This window comes from Hippopotamus amphibius, chromosome 4 (genome assembly GCF_030028045.1).
Source record: "Hippopotamus amphibius kiboko isolate mHipAmp2 chromosome 4, mHipAmp2.hap2, whole genome shotgun sequence".
Taxonomy (NCBI): Eukaryota; Metazoa; Chordata; class Mammalia; order Artiodactyla; family Hippopotamidae; genus Hippopotamus; species Hippopotamus amphibius.
In genome coordinates this window covers 151,197,841-151,214,170 of record NC_080189.1, presented here as the reverse complement: position 1 = coordinate 151,214,170, position 16,330 = coordinate 151,197,841, and the positions used below count along the sequence as shown (strand labels likewise).

The window sequence follows — 16,330 nt, the reverse complement described above, 5'->3', positions numbered from 1 at the left end:
TATCTTCCACAGCTGTATACTTCTGTATTATTTGAGGTTTCTTTTTTAATAACAAGAATGTATTGATTTATTACCTGCATACCTAAAATAAAGTTTATAGAGGTATAGAGGAAGAAAAGGTATGTTGTTGATACATTCTATTGACAGGCCATTTAGATAGCCTTTAACAAAATGTTCAATTCCCCCAAACACTCTGACGTTTTCTAATGGCTCTTTGAAGTCCATTCTGCTTGCTGGATAGCTAGTGTGTGGCATTAATATAATCACCCTAAACAAGAACACAAAGTTGTTTTCAGTTTTCTCTTGGACCATCACAGCATTCTGGCCACTTACAAGCCATTGGCTGTTAATTCTCCTAACAGGCTAAAGAAATCTCAGGTCACCAGCCCTTCCCAGGGTTTCTCTTCCCTGGAAGATGAGAAAATACAGAAACACCCAATCTCAGTTAATGTCAAATGAAATTGCTTCCCTCCTAAACTTCTCAGTCCCATCCCTATAATTCAACATTTCTTGCCCTATTAGTTTTCCTGACTTGATCTGAGACGAGATACCCTTAAGATCAGGAAAGGATACATTTGATATCATAGAGATCAGGTCTATAAACTATGTCAAATAAACTCAGAACTTAGCCAACAGTCCGGCGTTTACTGCTAAACCTCTAGTCGTTATTCTCAGACCTCTGGACACATCTTCCCATACTTGTCTGAGTGGCTTTTCACTTGACTGAAGTCATTCTCCGGTTCAGACGATGAGATCGATTTCTCTTTGTGAGTGTCCTGCCATAGCTCTAAATGAAGCCTATGCTCACAGTGCATTTGGAATCCCTAAGAAGCATCACTAGTAATAACTGAAAATTGTCCTCTGAATTGCACTTCTGATTGGCTCCCAAACCACAGTCTGACCTAGATCTGTACCTTCTTCCAGTCTCCATAGTCTCCCCCTCACTCTGGCAACCCATTTAGAGTCACAGATCACATTGTCTTGATGTGCTTTCCTAATATTACAGCACAGTCATGTCATTTCCCTTTGCTCTGAAATAAATGAGAAAAAGCAGCCATATTTCCTTCTAGAACCCATCACCAAAATGCAGAGGGTTGGACCACTCTTGGTTTACATGCCAATTAGAGCTCTTCAGTGGTTACTAGAGTCTTTTCTTAGGCTATGTTGAAAAATAAGAGAAGTTTGAGGCTTCTGGAGGTGTAGTGTCCTTGGTTGTATGTTTTCAGAGGCATCCATGATCTTGGCAAAGACTCAGACAGGCGGCTGGTTCTCTCCCACCTGGGAGTAGGGGGCATTTGAAACATGAATGGATAGGACTACAGACACTGTGTCAGAGAGGAGCATGTCTTGTGGGTTGGCCTGTTACTTCCCCGTTTAAAACTTTTCAATGGCCCCCCTGTGCCCTCTGAATAAAGTTCATATTCCTCAGCATGGTATGCAAGACCTTTCATGATGTTGCCCTGGTTTAAAACTCCTACTTCCTCTCTTAACACTTGCCTGGAACTCTATACCTAGCCTACTGACGATGTTTAGTCTCAAACATGTCTGGACCTCTGCACATACTGTTCCTTCTGCCTAGAATTGCATGCTCCTCCTCGCTAACCAGATCTCCCTTCACCTTGCCAATTCCTTCTCCTCCTCAGGTCTTGGATAGTACCTCCTCTGGAAAGCCATACCTGTCTCCCCTGTCCACTGGCTTCAGGAAATGACCCCATTTAGGTACTGCGTCAGGGCACCTGGGTGAATGCAATTTTCCAGAGCCCGGGCCCCAGCCTAGTGCAGCAGTGGTGGCAGTTACTGAGTGAGCCAAAAAGGGAGCAGCCATCTAGGGGGTCAGTAGCACTGCTATCAAAAGATTCTCCTCCCAATAGTAGCCTGGAAGGGTCTGGTTTACTTTCAGTAAGGAGAGCAGCATAGATACATCTTTCTGCACCTTCAAATTCCCAAGCTTTCCTGTCTGTATTACTTCCCTCCCACCACACTCAGTGGAAACGCTGCTTCTATCTTTTCCAAGCTAATCTGTGCTCTTGATCCCATCCCCACTTTCCTTCTCTTCTCTTCCATCTCTTCTTTCTCCCCAAACAAACTCAAAATTTTCCTACCTTTATAACAAAACCAACAAAAGTCCCCTTCCCTTAGTAATGGATCCCCTAAAGGCGACGATCTCTTTCTTTTTTCACTGGTAAACTTACTGATAAGACTACTCTATTTTTGCCAGTTGCTCATCTTTATCTCAGCTTCTTCTCCTCTAACTACTGTTACCTGATTTCTACTCCACTGCTTTCCTGAAAGGGTTTCTCACCTAGGTCCCCAGCGACTCCTAAATCCAGAGGCTTCTTTCTGCCCCACACTGAGCTCTTCTTCGCATCTGACACTACTGACCACTCCCCATTCAAATTCCCTTTCTTATTTTGCCTTTGAAGGCCTTTGTGTCTCAGGGTTCCCCCCTCCCTCTTCTAGTCATGCTCTCTCTTTAGTTAGCTCCTCTTTGCCTGTCTGCTATTCCTGAGGGCCACGTGACGATACCTTTCAAAACCTTAAGACAGGCACACTGATAAAGAGATATATCGAACCACTTGTAATGTATGGAAGTTATGTGGATCCTGACTGGAACAAACTTTTAAAATATCGGACGGTAGGAGACATTTGAATACAAACTGAATATGTGACAATGTTAAGAAATTACCATTTGTATTTTTAGGTGAGTAAATAGTAATTTAGCTATATTTTTTAATAGAGCACCTTTTTATTGAGATATGCACTGAAATACTTATAGATGAAATGATATGATATCTGGAACTTACTTCAAAACAATCAAGGGGTGGATAAGATGAGGGTATAAATGATATTCATTATTCCATTCTCCCTACTTCTGGTTATGTTTGAAATCTTCCAATATAAAAAGTTTAAAATGTTTACATTTATTTAAAATTTTTTAAATAACAGTATAAGAGAAAAAAAACTGGTAAAATCAGACCTATAATGATTTCAGATATTAGAATTACCAGTTACAGAATGTAAAACAAATATAATCAGTATGCTGAACACAAAAAAAATAAAAATAAGGTGGTAACCCTTAACATTGGTGCACTGGTGGCCTTTGGGAGTAGATCTGTGGTAGAATCTTCACTTTCTACTTCGTACATTTATGTACTTGTTTTTCGACAATCATGTGCAACTTTGTAATGAGAAAAAAAGATATGGAAATGGAGAATACAGTAAGTTAAAATGTATGTGTAGGGCTTCCCTGGTGGCACAGTAGTTAAGAATCCACCTGCCAATGCAGGGGACACGTGTTCAAGCCCTGGTCCCGGAAGATCCCACATGCCTTGGAGCTACTAAGCCCATGCATCACAACTACTAAGCCTGTGCTCTAGAGTCCACGAGCCACAACTATTGAGCCCACCTGCCAGAACTACTGAAGCCTGCGCACCTAGAGCCTGTGCTCTGCAACAAGGGAAGCCACCGCAATGAGCAGCTCGTGCACCGCAATGAAGAGTAGCCCCGTGTGCAACTAGAGAAAGCCCACACGCAGCAAAGAAGACCCAAAGCAGCCAATAAAAAAATAAATTCACAAAAAAAAAAAGTATGTGTATACACATACATAAAAGAAGATTTGGATTGCTATACAATAACTGTTAACATGTTAACAGTCATACTCTTTGTGTATGGGATTGTAAAGTTTGTTGTTTTTGCTTAATGGTATTTTCTGATTTTTAAAAATAATGATTTTCATAATATTAAAACTTATTCATAATTTTTAAAAGTAGGTATTTCCTAGGCTTCTGGCCTCAGTCATTTCACTTTCCACTGTAACTCTGCACCAGTCTCTCTCATGAGGGCCAAATCCCTGCTTACTGAATTCTTTACCTGGACATCTCACAGGCAGGTACAGTCAGCCCGCAGAACTTGCACATACAGAGGGCCGACTGTACTATGCCGTTTTATATAAGGGACTTGAGCATCTGCAGATTTGGGGATCTGCAGGGGCCGGGGGTGTCTTAGAACCAATCCCCTACAGACACTGAGGGCCGAGGGACGACTACACCTCAAATCCTGCACACTGAAAAAGTAACCTTGTTACCTTTCACCCCCTCCATAAACATATCCGCCCTCCCACCTTATCTCAATGGGCAATGTCATCACCCACTCAGTGACCCAGACCTTCTTGCCTCCTCCCTTTGTCTCACAGCCAGTCTTACCAGCTACTCCCTCCTGCACACAAGGCCGGATTTACCTCCGAGCTGCCTCTAGAATGGCTCTTTGACTCTCTGTTCTCCTGCAAGTCTCTGTATCCCCCTTAGGGTGCTGTATAACTGTCTTGTCTTGTCTCCCAAGTCCTAATCTTTCCCGCCATGTTAGCAAGGGAGAGGGCTTTCTAGAGCACAGATGCAATCCCATGACATATGCTAATAAGGTTTGTGGAGCAATACCAAACAGAACTGGTATGAGAACAGTGACTGAACAAGCCTTCTGCCTTTGCAGCTCCCATCCTTACCACTGTCTCCTCTCCACCTTCTCTGTCTCTGCCCTGTCTCATCACCATAAACAGTGTCTGCAGCACTGTCTTTGAAAAAAAAAAAAAAAAGCATGTTCCAGCTCATGAGTCCTCTCTGACTTCAGATCTACATTTAGTGTGTGATGGGACTTTAAAAGGGAATCAGTACCTACATTTCCAACAAAGCCAAACATTACCTATGACATACAAAAGTCTGCTTCCCTTTTCCATAGCATCACCCCTAGCAGCTGGACTTCCAAGGTAACCCTAATACTCAGGTGTGCCACACTTTGTTGCTTAAACACAAAGCAGCTCCACCATGAAAGGGTTACCCCCATCTATTCTTCATGGTACTCCTTTCCCCATCTTTCCTAATTGCCCCCAGTTTGTGTACTTGACACAATCTGATGTTTGGCTGGGCGGGGGGGTATTTTTACACATTTTAAATTGAGGTATAGCTTCCATTTATGCAGTAAAGCACATAAATCTTAAGTGACAGTCTGATGAATTTTTTACTATGCTTATACCCATGTAACCACCACCCTGATCAATACATAGTCCATTTCCAGCACCTCAGAAGGTTCTCTTGCACTTTCCCTACCCCCTGCCAGCTGATAACCCCCCAAAAGTAACCACTCTTCTGACTTCTATCAATACAGTTCATTTTTCTGTCTGTTATTTTAAACTTTTATATAAATGAAATCATACGATATTTAACATTTTTGTGTCTGGCCTTTTTCATTCAACAACGTCACACAATCTACCTTTTAAATCATACCATCCACACAGGTTCTCCAAAACTAGTGGAAATCAAGCCATTTTAAAGAATAATTTGGTAACGAACCAAAAGAAACTTTAGTTTATGGATATGAATGTTTTATGAATAAGAAAGTTGGTGTGAAACTGATATCTGTAAATTTGTTAGCCTCATACATGAAAAAATTCCACTTGGGGTGGGTTATTATTAGATTAGCACTGAAAATTACTTTGAAAAATACTACAAATTAACCTCATTTACAAAGAAGATCAGGACTTCCTAGGTGGCGCAGTGCTTAAGAATCTGCCTGCCAATGCAGGGGATGTGGGTTTGATCCCTGCTCCAGGAAGATGCCACATGCTGTGGAGCAACTAAGCCCGTGCGCCACAACTACTGAAGCCCGCACGCCTAGAGCTCATGCTCCAATGCAAAAGAAGACACCGCAATGAGCAGCCTGCACACCACAATGAAAGGTAGCCTCCGCTTGCCGCAACTAAAGAAAGTCCGTGTGCAGCAATGAAGACCCAACACAGTCAATAAATAAATAAATAAATTTTTAAAAATAAAGAAGATCAGTGAGTAAAAAGTATGGTGCAATTTTCATCACAAGAAGAGAGGACTGAGATGGCATATATATATGTGTACAATTTATATATATATAAATTGAGAAAAGAAAATATTGGCACTGAAAATTTACACCCACATTTTCTGGTGCTTTAACGTGTGTATTTTGACTCCTGTGTTATACTGTCTGTCTATTCTCAAAACTATCTTGCTGTCTTTGTCACTATCTCACATTCACTAAATGTGATGTTTCAGGAGCTACTTGACAGAATCTGTGACATATCTGAGAAGAAAAATTCCAATCACTGCTGTGGAAATGACAGATTACTCAAATACTGAAATAAATATTCCACGAAATGTAAACTTTTGATTTTGACTTTAATATAATTGTTAGCCTTTAAATTATTCATGTTTAATTGCTATTAAATATTTAATTATATTTATAATGTAACTATAAACTACATCTGCACAGCCAACTCCTTTTCTGACCTCCAGACCTATCTGACCAATGGCCTAAGAGATGTGTCCCCGCCATAGCAACCTCAAACGCATTACCAGTTTTGCCTCTGTTATTCAGTATGTGGGGGAAGGGCAATCCCAGCCATCCAATAACCCAAGCCAGACACCTAGAAGCCAACCTAAGCACCTACTTCTCCCTCTCCCTTTACTTTCAGGTACTATATCCTATCAATTCTATCCAAACATCCTGTCAATTTCATCTCTTGCATATTTCTTGGTCCTGCACCCTTCTTTCTCTTTCACTGTTTTTTACCTGAATAACTATTTATAATCCTCCCACAATTAGCCTTCTAATTGGCCCTGTGCCTCTAGTCTTCCTCTGCTTGAATCTAGTTGGTTTGCACTTGTTCAATAAACATTTGGTGAGTGCCTACTCTGTGAAGTTCTGTAGATGGCTCCTAAGACAGTTCCTCCTATTGAGGGTTTGCAGTCTGTCAGAGGGAGACAGTGTATAAAGTGTAAAGGACTTGAATAAATCTTGGTTCAAAATGTCAGTTCCACTGCTTACTGGCTGTATGATTTTGGTTCAATTGCTTAGTCTCCCTGAGCCTTGTTTCTTTATTTATGAAATGGAAATATTAATGCTCACTTTCCACGGCTGTTTTAAGAATCCGAAAAATATGCAAATGTCTGAGATATAACAGATGCACAGCAGATAGTGGGTAGTATTGTTAGTTTAGTGACACACTTTTAATAGAGTCAGTATTTTCTCAGTGGAGAATTAAAATTAGTTTTTCTAATCTAACAATTTTATCTTGCAAAACTTACTGTCTACTGCAGCAGGTATAATATGGTCCCGTTAATGTAAAACTCTATTTCTATAACTCAAAAAAGGCAATTTTATAAAGCAGTTAAGAATGTGGACTGTTAATCAGGTAGACCTAGATTTAAAACATCTTAGTCACCTCTGAGCTGTGTGATTTGGCCAAGATGTTTTCCTCAAACATTTTAACCCTTTGACATCAGTTTCTTCATCTGTAAAAGTGGATTTTTTACACTGTAAAAGCTGTTTCAAAGGGTTGGTAAACTGAGTAGCACTGTGTCCCGTACACAGGAGAAGCTGATAAATGCCATCAGGAAGTGATACCTGGAAGTCTGCCAAAATGGTTCTCTCTAGATGATACGATTTCAGCAGATCTTTATTTTTATTCTTTATACTATTCTGTATTGCTTGAATTTTTTTATCCCAAACACATGTAATTTTCATAAAGCTATAATAATGTTTTGTTAAAATTTACCTTCTGAATTCAAGAGTTCTGGTTTCATCTTTCCAGTACCACATCCCTAATCGTAATCCCAACTGCTGTAAAATGAAATTGCAGTAAAAATAATTAAAGGTTCAATTTACAATCTAATGTCACAATGAACATTTAACAATAATTCTCACTAGCTGCTCTCTAACCCTATTCAATAAAGATACAGACTCTTAAACTGGTTTTTGTTTTGGTTTGGTTTTTTAACTTAAAGCCAGGATTTTATCCTTTTTGCTTGTTTTTGGGTGTAGTTTCAGCAGAAAGGAAGGAGGGGAGGAAAACAGGGGAGAAAGGAAGGAAGGGAAGGAAGAGAGGAAGGCTAGGAGCCTGCATCACCTCAAGACTCACCGTAGCAACTTACTGATTACTTGGGACTCAGACCCCAATAAACTGGTGCCCAGGGCAGCCCCAGAAGAGTTAAACACCTGCTGTTAAACACTCAGAGGCGTTAAGACGCCTGCGGACCCCGCCCTTCGGAGGAAGTGGGTCACGTACAAGATTACCCTTTCCAAGCCGCGGTAGCTACCGGCCCTCAGCCTTTACTCTCTGGGGATCCCATCCAGAGCAGGACTGCTTCCTCCGCAGGAGGGCTATTTGTTCTGCAGCCAACCAATTAGAGGTGGTGAGGTGGGACTTTCCTGTAGCTAGATATCTGCGTGGGGAGCCGGAATTCAATTCTGAGCGTTTGCGAAACACACCTCCATCGTCTGGTTTTTGCAGACAGCTATGCCCAGGTCTCCTCGAGGGCGGCTCGCCCCGGGCTAAGGCGGCGCCCCGCCCACGGAGAGCGGAGGGCAGGGCCGCGGCCGAGGGGATGGAGGGCGTCGCGGGCGGGCGACCGGGGGCCGCGGGGTCGGCCTTCCCCCCGCCGCGGGGTGGGGGCGGCCCAGGCTGCACTTACATCCGGCTGGGCGGCCTGCGCGTCCAACCGCCGCCTCCTCGAATGAAACTCGGGCACATGATGCATGGTCTCCCGCTGGCCGCCACTGAGCGTCGCGGAGGCAACCGCCCGCGAGCGCCGGGAAACCGCGGCCCGGGCCGGGCGGAGGCGGGGCGGGACCCTGCTTCCTCCGCGGCGGCGGCGGCGGCGGGGGGCGTCGCGGCCGCCGCTGCTCACACCCTTGGCTGCGGTGGCGCTTTGGCATCTGGCAGCAAAGCTGCCCGGGGGTTCCTTCTTTAGGGGTCAGTTCTTCGTGCCTTCCCACCGAAAAGTCAACCACATCACTGTTTTTTGTTTTTAATTAGAACAGCTAGATTCAGTTCCATAGGGAAGCTCCTTTTTTCCCAAAGTTTACTAGCACTAAGTTAAGTTCAAATCCAGGTTGGAAAAACAAAATAAAAAAGATATCCAGGTTGGGACTAGGTTGATTTAGGGCTGGGGGACGTGGGGCAGTGGTGGATGGCGGGGTGGGGCGTGAGGGGAGCAAGTGTGGAAATAAGGTTTTCAAAACTGGGTTCTGCTGCATAACTAGATGTGGAACCCATCTGAAGAGACCCAAAAGAGGGATTTATGAGGGTTTTTAAGGAGTAACGTGTGTAAAGCATCACCCTGAGTAATTACTCAAAATTAGTGTTCCTCAAAGCAAAGAAACTTGCTTTGCGTCAGTGGGTTTTCAATTGATAGTTATGTATTTACACTTTTCAAATCACGTGTCTTCTAATTTCTTCTTGCAACTGAGTTGATGTGCAGATTGGTATTTTTTTCCTTCCAACACTGATGGTAAGCAATGCTAGGTGACACTACATGATTGGGAATGCCTAATATATTCTGCTTTTGTTTTATCCCCACAGCTTAATTAGCGTTAAAGAGATGGTCAGTAAATAGTTGGTGATTGTATACCCACATAAACTTTAAAAACATAGCAATATGTTTCCCCTTACCCCCACCCTCCCAGTCTCACTACTTGGTAACACACAATCCCTGGTCACAGTGGTATATAAAATTGTAATCACCTAGATTCATGTTCCATTCACTTGAGTCCACTGCTGGTAACTGTTCTGGTTGGCTCAGATATAAGGAAACCCACCTGTAAGCTGCTTTGAGGCTGTCACCTTAGAGCCTGACATTACAAGATGACTCACTTAAAAACAATTCACCAAAATATCCCACTCACCAAAAGCTTTTCTCCAAGCAGGGTATTTAACTTGGGTGGGAACAAGGAGAAATAATGAGTTGAAGCTCCAAAAAAGGACTGAGAATGACCAAGGACTCTGGATGGTACTCATTCACCACACTTCCAGGCAACCTCTTCAGTTTACCTCAGTGAATGAAGAAATGCTAATAGAAAACCAAAGATCTTTTGTACCTTGCAATATTAACTTTAGGTAGTCTAATATACAAAACCAAGGTAAAAATAAAAGAGTTGAGAACCCAAAACAATGACCTACATAAAAGTTGCATAACAAGTTACTTCACATGTGGTAGAGGGACATAATATTTAAAGGAAACCCTTGATAACTCTGAAGGAAAGGTATTTCTGTATCACTAGACCCTAACAAAAGAGGGAATAAAAAAATTGTTTCCATGGCTCTAAATCATTATTTATTTTAAAAGTGACCCACTCATTTCTTAGGTTGGATTTTTCACCAGTTAGTTTTTTTTTTAATGACATTAGAAACTCACAACCCAAAATGGAAATATAATCTTGTCTTAAAAAAAAATTCATGAAGCAATAAAGTAGGGATAAAGGTGCTGTCTAAATATTTAATGATTTCAACTGTCCTGTGAGGGCAAGTATTTTTTGTTTTGTTTGTTTTTGCCTAATTAAGATAAATTTCTCAAGGTCAAAGAAATAAGAGCATATGACATAGAACTAAGTTGCTGGTCTCAAATTTTAGGCCCAAGATATTAACTGGATATAATGCATGCTTATACCATGAAAAAGTCATAATGGACAGATTTTCAAAGTGTTATAATTCTACTTTTAAAACTAACATGTAAGAAAACAGCAATACCAGTATTTGAATTAGCAGCTCCATTTTTGGTTGCTTGTTTCCCCAATCTTCAATTCACAAACATCCTGATTTATACTTAAAGGGATGGAGGAAAAGAGCCTATGACTCCTTCATTTGTTCTAAGGGAAAGACATTTCAACATTAAGTATCACTATTAAATTTTAGAAATACATATACCCTAAAATATTTCCATCCCAAGAGCTATATCAAGAGTAAATACTGGACTCTTTCTAAAGATCCATCATTTTTCTTCAAGGATTTAAATTCTGTATCTAATTTTAATGCTTAAGGATAGTCCTTCAAAACAGTTTTCTCATACCTACTTATACATTATACAGAAGCAATGGAATATTCCTGTTGTTCATTAACCTAAATATATATATTCCCTTAGCAATTGTCTTGTGACCTATGGATTTGAGATTCTTTAAAACTTCAATTCCAGTATTCAAAAGCAAAGGAAACATGCCTCACAATACAACTTTTATAAACTACATTCAACTGAAGGAGGGGAATACCTTATCATGGGCCCAGTATTTGAGCTTCATAAAAAGAGATCTTTTGATTTCAGCTAGTCAGGTTATATTCATGTTTAAGATTATACATAGGATAAAGAAATTCTTAGCTCTCCTTGACATAACTGAATAGGTGATACATTAAATATCCTATTATGCATACTAAATTTAAAGATGTAAAGGGCACTAATATCTCCTAATGCACAAGTCAAGTGCATTAATTTCCATTTTACATATCAAATTAATATAAAAAATTTAGAGTAAGCTTGTTTTGAAACTTTGTACACCTAAAATACTGTAAACAAACTGTTATGTCTTATTTTGACAGGTGTCTACATTCATTGCCTCAAAATAGGGACAACTATATTAATCAGACATTGAGGTAAGAAGAAATTAAGTCCCCATTCTGATAAATGTACTTTTTCAATCCCTTAGCATTCTATACGTACTATATTAGCTTTAGTCATGACCATTAGTCCCTAGCATAACATTACTTTCAAGTTCAAGTGATGCTAATTATTCCTTAAACTGTAATTTAGCCTCATCCTAAAATCAAGTACTTTTTCCATTATCATTTGACTAGGGCTGATTTAGCATCTGCTAAGGAGTTCCCAGGAGTTATTGAGTTACCAGTTTCAACTGACCCCTGGAAACACTGAATGGCTACTTTAGTGGCTTTATCTTAGCAATATTCAGATCTAGGTAAATTTGAGCAGACAGAGTAAAAACACTCAAGAATGCTAGGAGTTTTACAAATTACTTTTCAAAATAACGGAAAATGAAGTATCTATATAGATTGATGTTAGTGTTATATAGCAAGTTACCAGAGGCCAGGCCATAGTATCAAAGAGACTACCATTGGTCATTTTTGTGTTATTTTAGAAACTGATCTGTTCTAAAATGAGGTCTAAAATGAGTCATACAAATGCCAAACTGCACTTACAGAAAGACTCCATTATACTTTATATACTTCGAAGTTAGAGCAAGAGATAAACACTTTCAATAAAGGACTAATAAAAGGTTAACAGAATAAGTATTATCTTGGTAAAAACTCAAGTTAAACATCACCCTAAGGCTACTAATCACCTGATTCTATTAGTACCAAGGTAGCTTGTCAAATATTTATGCGATGCTATCTGCAGTCAGTGAAACACCCTTAATGCCTCCTTGCTGAAAACTTTCCACTGTGGAACCAGCACTGAAAAACCCAAGTTATGTCCAGCTTTCAGAGTATAAAGGGTAACTACCTTTTAAAAAATGTTTATTTTGAAGCAATTTTGCAACTTTTTATCTTCCTCCCCTCACCCAAATGAGACTTGCTAAAATAGAAAAAAAAGTAGTGTGTGAGAGGATCATTACCAAAATTCAGTATTTTTAGGCTACTTTGTTCTCTAGTTTTTATATTATTTCAAAAATTAATCTCTCTCTCTGCATGTTATAGAAGGGTCCACTACTAAATTTGAAGTTAGCTTCTATAAGTCACTGTTATCTTACAAGCAACATGAAGCAAATCTACATTATGTGGAAGGAGATATTAAAATGTATGGTGAAAACAGGTTAACTATGCATTTTCCAATCAGCTTTTACTGAATTTCTTCCACATTCTCCTTAAAGAGAATAAACCAGAACAAAGCAGATGTGTCATTTCACTAAAATATAAACATGAACCCCCACCCTCTCCCAAGGATGTGGATTTTAAAGCTTAAACCCAGGATAGTGGATCTTAAAAGCTTATAATATTTCTATCTGTAACAGTCTCTAATTGGAAATATTGGAAAATGGACAAGTTGTATATTGACAAAATACAGGACTATGCTGCAGTTTGTCTTTTAAAAAAGAAATATATTCTAGTGATTTAAGGCAGGTATTAAAAAAAACACTGTGATTCTCAAATCAGAAGAAAAAACTATATTAACTTCCTCTAACCTCCAAGAAATTTAAGTGCTGGAAACATATTCTTCTTGAATTTGCCATAAGCCCAGAAGCTGAACTATTTTACTAGAAAATTAAAGTTAACACAAGTTTGCCTAAATTTGGACTCAAAATTAAGTAGCTTTAACCGTTTGCCTGCTGGATCTTGTTTCAGGCACCTGTGTGTTGCAGAAAAGCAATTTGTTTCATGCTAGGTTGGGCTAGTATCAGAAGACAACTCCTTGCCCCAGCTTTTGTTTAGAGAAGCAATCTTTCTGTACTTAACCCTGGAACATAGCTTGTATTTTATTGGAATATTCAAGTTGATTTTCACCTGAACACTTAAGCCAAGCCTTAGGAGTTTGGGTATACTGTCAGACCCCAGTCTGTATTAAAAGGGGGGGAAGTTTACCCAGATCTTCTCCCCGTCAGTTGCTGGCAATTCAAAGCAGGAACCTCATCAGAGAAGTAGACAAGGCTGAGACAAATTTCATCTTATACTAATATCTCACTTAGTTAAAGACCAAGATGGGTAAAACAGTTAAGAAGGGAAAATTGAAGACTCCAACACAGTAATTTTCAGATCAATTTCAGCTTTACTTTTAAATTTGTACTTATGCATTTGTTTGCAAAAAGTATGCCTGTCCTTAACATTACTGCCATGTTCACTTTCCTCTTAAAGTAGTGCATAAAAATAAACAATTCAAGCTTCTATATATTTTATTGTTACCAAGCTTCCACAGAATGTGTGCTAACCTCAGGTTTCCCATCTCAAATCTCCATGCATAAACTAAGCTAACCCAAAACCCTCAAGTCAGCAAACACTCAAAATGCATTAAAGAGAAACCTCAAATACTGTTTTTAAAAACCAAACTGTCGAACTAACTTTTTATAATTAAACTAAGTTGTCTCACCTTTCCTTTCATATGCATACACCGGGCTAAACACTTCCAACAACAGATCTCATGCTTGGCACGAGGACACTTCAAAGAAGAAACAAAAAGAAAAAGAAAATAGAAAGGAAAAGAGGTTTACGCTGACTCGGGTGCAAGTTTAGTCCACTTCCTCGATGGTCGGTCCCCCGGAGGCTGCAGAACCGCCGCCGCCGCCAGGGCCGCCTTGGTAAAGTTTGCTGATGATGGGGTTGCACACTCTTTCGAGCTCCTTCTGCTTGTGTTCATACTCATCTTTTTCAGCCATCTGGTTTCGGTCGAGCCAGTTGATCACCTCTTGACACTTCTCGAGGATCTTGTTTTTGTCCTGATCGCTAATCTTGCCTCTCAGTTTCTCGTCTTCCACCGTCTGCTTGATGTTGTAGGTATAGGACTCCACGGCGTTTTTGGCGGCTACTCGGTCGCGATTGGCTTCATCTTCCGACTTGTACCGCTCCGCCTCCTGCACCATCCGGTCGATGTCGTCCTTGCTCAGACGACCCTTGTCGTTGGTAATGGTGATTTTGTTTTCTTTACCGGTGCTCTTGTCGGCGGCGGTGACGTTGAGGATGCCATTGGCGTCGATGTCGAAGGTGACCTCGATCTGGGGGACCCCGCGGGGCGCCGGGGGAATCCCGGTCAGGTCGAACTTGCCCAGCAGGTTATTGTCCTTCGTCATGGCCCGTTCGCCCTCGTACACCTGCACCAGCACGCTGCTCTGGTTGTCTGAGTAGGTGGTGAAGGTCTGCGTCTGCTTGGTGGGGATCGTGGTGTTCCTTTTGATGAGTGGAGTCATGACGCCGCCAGCTGTCTCGATGCCCAGCGACAACGGGGTCACGTCGAGTAGCAGCAGGTCCTGCACGTTCTCGGACTTGTCCCCGATGAGAATGGCCGCCTGCACCGCGGCTCCGTAGGCCACCGCCTCGTCGGGGTTGATGCTCTTGTTCAGCTCCTTGCCATTGAAGAAATCCTGCAACAGCTTCTGGATCTTGGGGATGCGAGTGGAGCCGCCCACCAGCACAATTTCCTGGATCTGGCCCTTGTCCAGCTTGGCGTCGCGCAGCGCCTTTTCCACCGGCTCGAGGGTCCCGCGGAACAGGTCGGCGTTGAGCTCCTCGAAGCGGGCGCGGGTGATGGACGTGTAGAAATCCACGCCCTCGTAGAGCGAGTCGATCTCGATGCTCGCCTGCGTGGACGAGCTCAGGGTGCGCTTGGCGCGCTCGCAGGCGGTGCGGAGTCGCCGCACCGCGCGCTTGTTGGGTGCAATGTCCTTCTTGTGCTTGCGCTTGAACTCCTCCGCCAGGTGGCTCACCATGCGGTTATCAAAGTCCTCACCGCCCAGGTGGGTGTCGCCAGCCGTGGACTTCACCTCGAAGATGCCGTCCTCGATGGTCAGGATGGACACGTCGAAGGTGCCGCCGCCCAAGTCGAAGATGAGCACGTTCTTCTCGCCGCCCGCGCAGCCCTTCTTGTCCAGGCCGTAGGCGATGGCCGCCGCCGTGGGCTCGTTGATGATGCGTAGCACGTTGAGGCCCGTGATGGTGCCCGCGTCCTTGGTGGCCTGGCGCTGCGAGTCATTGAAATAGGCCGGGACGGTGATGACCGCGCTCTGCACCTTGCCCCCCAGGTAGGCTTCGGCGATCTCCTTCATCTTAGTGAGGACCATGGAGGAGATCTCCTCCGGGAAGAAGGTCTTGATCTCTCCCTTGTACTCCACCTGCACTTTGGGCTTCCCTCCCTCGCTCACCACCCGGAATGGCCAGTGCTTCATGTCCGACTGCACGGTGGCATCCTCGAACTTCCGACCGATCAGCCTCTTGGCGTCGAAGATGGTGTTGGTGGGGTTCATGGCCACCTGGTTCTTGGCGGCGTCGCCAATGAGGCGCTCGGTGTCGGTGAAAGCCACGTAGCTGGGGGTGGTGCGGTTGCCCTGGTCGTTGGCAATGATCTCCACCTTGCCATGTTGGAAGACCCCCACACACGAGTAGGTGGTGCCCAGGTCGATGCCGATAGCCGGGCCGCGGGCAGACATCCTGACTGAAAGACAGGCAGGCGACGTTAGACGAGAACACCAGGAGCAGAAAATCCGCGGCCTCAACTAACGGTCGCCTCGCGCCAGACACCTCGAGCGCAACCAGCGTCTCCCTTTCCCTTCGCTCGGCTCCTGGCTCTTATAGTCGCCTCCCTGCCGCCTTCTGGAAACTCCCAGAGCCAATCCGCTCTCGGGACCGTGCGCCACAGGCTTGCCTGGATCGGAGTGACCGGCCTGCGGCCCAACAGACTTTTAGTTGGGTGAGGGGCGGGACCCCGGCGGGCGCGTGGACGCGAGGGGCGGCCGTTACGCAAATGAGGCCCTTCCCACGCACCCCCAGCAATCCGCCGCCTCCAAGCCCCAAGAGCCTCCGGCGGCTTGGGGGCGTTAGGCTCGC

At 42.9% G+C, this 16,330-nt stretch overlaps 2 protein-coding genes across 4 annotated transcripts in view; both read right to left on the bottom strand.

Moving 5' to 3' along the window:
* Positions 1-8,610, bottom strand: part of PPP1R36 (protein phosphatase 1 regulatory subunit 36) — a 35,985-nt gene extending 27,375 nt beyond the window's left edge. The window contains exons 1-2 of one of the 3 annotated variants that reach the window (XM_057733674.1): positions 8,290-8,297; positions 7,577-7,641 (exon numbers count right to left, since the gene is read on the bottom strand). In XM_057733674.1, the coding sequence (XP_057589657.1) occupies positions 7,577-7,641; positions 8,290-8,295 (71 nt within the window). In that variant the 5' untranslated portion in view covers positions 8,296-8,297. Of the gene's footprint in view, positions 1-7,576; positions 7,642-8,086; positions 8,141-8,289; positions 8,298-8,492 lie in introns of those variants that run through there. The other 2 variants (XM_057733677.1, XM_057733676.1) reach the window with 2 other exon arrangements.
* A 4,940-nt stretch (positions 8,611-13,550) lies between these two features.
* Positions 13,551-16,330, bottom strand: HSPA2 (heat shock protein family A (Hsp70) member 2). Its single transcript, XM_057731942.1, has one exon. The coding sequence runs from the start codon at positions 15,931-15,933 to the stop codon at positions 14,023-14,025; it is 1,911 nt and encodes a 636-aa protein (XP_057587925.1). The 5' UTR covers positions 15,934-16,330; the 3' UTR covers positions 13,551-14,022.

Excerpts from the sequence above, each read along its gene's own strand:
- HSPA2 (XM_057731942.1), bottom strand. The coding sequence starts at position 15,933 with ATGTCTGCCCGCGGCCCGGCTATCGGCATCGACCTGGGCACCACCTAC.